This window comes from Malurus melanocephalus, unplaced genomic scaffold (genome assembly GCF_030028575.1).
Source record: "Malurus melanocephalus ecotype Western Australia unplaced genomic scaffold, MMel_1.1 scaffold_5536, whole genome shotgun sequence".
In the NCBI taxonomy this organism is placed as follows: Eukaryota; Metazoa; Chordata; class Aves; order Passeriformes; family Maluridae; genus Malurus; species Malurus melanocephalus.
In genome coordinates, this window is record NW_026628767.1 from 1 (window position 1) to 1825 (window position 1825).

The window sequence follows — 1825 nt, forward strand, 5'->3', positions numbered from 1 at the left end:
GGGGTCACCTCTGCTAATGGGCCATCATGGAATCAATGGCACCAGCACAATGGGGAGATGCAAGGACTGACATCATCAAGGACCCCCCAAATGTCCCATGAGTCACAGGGTGACATCATTCCATTGTGAAAYTCCCCRCCCTGKGGGAGGTACTGAGCATTCCCTGCTGAACCTGAGCATATAAAGCCTTGGTACTTTGGGACTTCTGGCACTACTCAACAGATCTGGAGGAGGAGCACAACTCCAACAGGACTGCGACCACTGCTTTCCACCAGACTGTGACTATCACTTTGACAAGACTGTGACCACCACTCTGACCATCAGGTTTTGTTTCTTTCCTTTTGCTTTTCGTGCAGAGGGACCACATGGTGCACAGCACAGGAACCAATGAACACTCTTCTGTTCCTGTCCCAGGGTGCCTGGCTACACTGTGCCTTTGTGGGTTAATCAGTGTCGTATTTCTTGTAATATCTTTTGCGAATTGTAACTCCCACCTTTAATCTCTCACAGGGAAGTTAAGTAGGGTTCATTTCTCTGCCACTGTAAGCCAGCACAGTATGTAAGAGGTTTTACAGTCATGATATACCTGGTAACTTCTAGAGATGGACTTGGGCAAGAGTAACCCCAAACCCAGCATGCTCACACCTTCTTTTTCCCTCTAAACCAGGATTTCCCATTCCCAGACGTTGGCTGGATGGAGGAGAGGGCTGCAAAGAAGAGGCAGATGTCAGAGGGCACCCAGGAAGGTGAGGAAGAAGTCATCACTCCTTTACCCCTCTCCTCCATCACTCCTTGCTGCAGGACAACACCACTGCCAACGCCATCCTGCCAGTGATGGACTGGGGAGAATCTGCTTCCCCTTCCCTCTGGCACGGAAGCAAGTCCCATCCTCTCCATGTCCTTCCTCCCACAGAAAATGAGCTGAGGTTGGAGACCGAGGAAGACAAATCCACCAGGCAGAATCTCATGAAGAGGCTGTTTTGAGCAGCTCCGCAGCACAGGAATCCAGTGCGACGGAAAAGTCACTGAGATGTTGTGTAAAGAGGGGCTGCAAAGGCAGGCCAGGGTGCTCTGAGGGGAAAAGATCCACCCTGTGCCAGGAAGGCGCCGAGAGCTTCAGCTGCAGCTCAGAATTGGTGGTCCATGAGCAGCTTCACGCTGGGGAGAAGCCCTACAAGTGCTTGGAGTGTGGGAAGAGCTTCAACACGAGCACACACCTGATCCGTCACCGGCTGATCCACAGTGGGGAATGGCCCTATGAGTGTGGGGAATGTGGGAAGGGCTTCAGCTGCAGCTCTGAACTGATCCGCCACCAGTACATCCACACTGGGGAGAAACCCTACGAATGTTCTGAATGTGGGAAGAGGTTTCAGACCAGCTCCAATCTCCTCCTGCATCAGCGGATTCACACGGATGAGAGGCCCTTCCGCTGCCCCGACTGTGGGAAGGGCTTCAAGCAAAACTCCACCCCCGTCATCCACCAGCGCACCCACACTGGGGAGAGGTCCTACAAGTGTGGGGAGTGTGGGAAGAGCTTCTCCAGCAGCTCTAACTTGATCCAACACCAACGGAGGCACCGGTAAGTGTGTGAGTGCCCCGAGTGCACGAAATGCTTCTCATCCGCTGCTCCAAATTCATCCTTCATCGCAGGACCCAGTTTGGGAAGAGCCCTGGTGACCCACATTCCCCATGATCCATGTTAGGAAGACACCTGACCCTTTCTCTGCCCCTGGGACTGATGTGAGGTGGGATGGAAGAACATGAGGGTCTGGCCATGCCCCTGTCATTATATCTGATCCCACCTCATGTCACTGCCGGGGACGGG

At 53.4% G+C, this 1825-nt stretch overlaps 1 protein-coding gene across 1 annotated transcript; it reads left to right on the plus strand.

Moving 5' to 3' along the window:
* Window positions 1-1100: 1100 nt before the first annotated feature.
* LOC130588486 (zinc finger protein 3-like) lies at window positions 1101-1579 on the plus strand (the record flags this gene model as incomplete). Its single annotated transcript, XM_057389405.1, has 1 exon — window positions 1101-1579. A coding segment is annotated over one exon (479 nt), but the record flags the coding sequence as incomplete, so codon positions are not given.
* Between the last annotated feature and the right edge of the window lie 246 nt (window positions 1580-1825).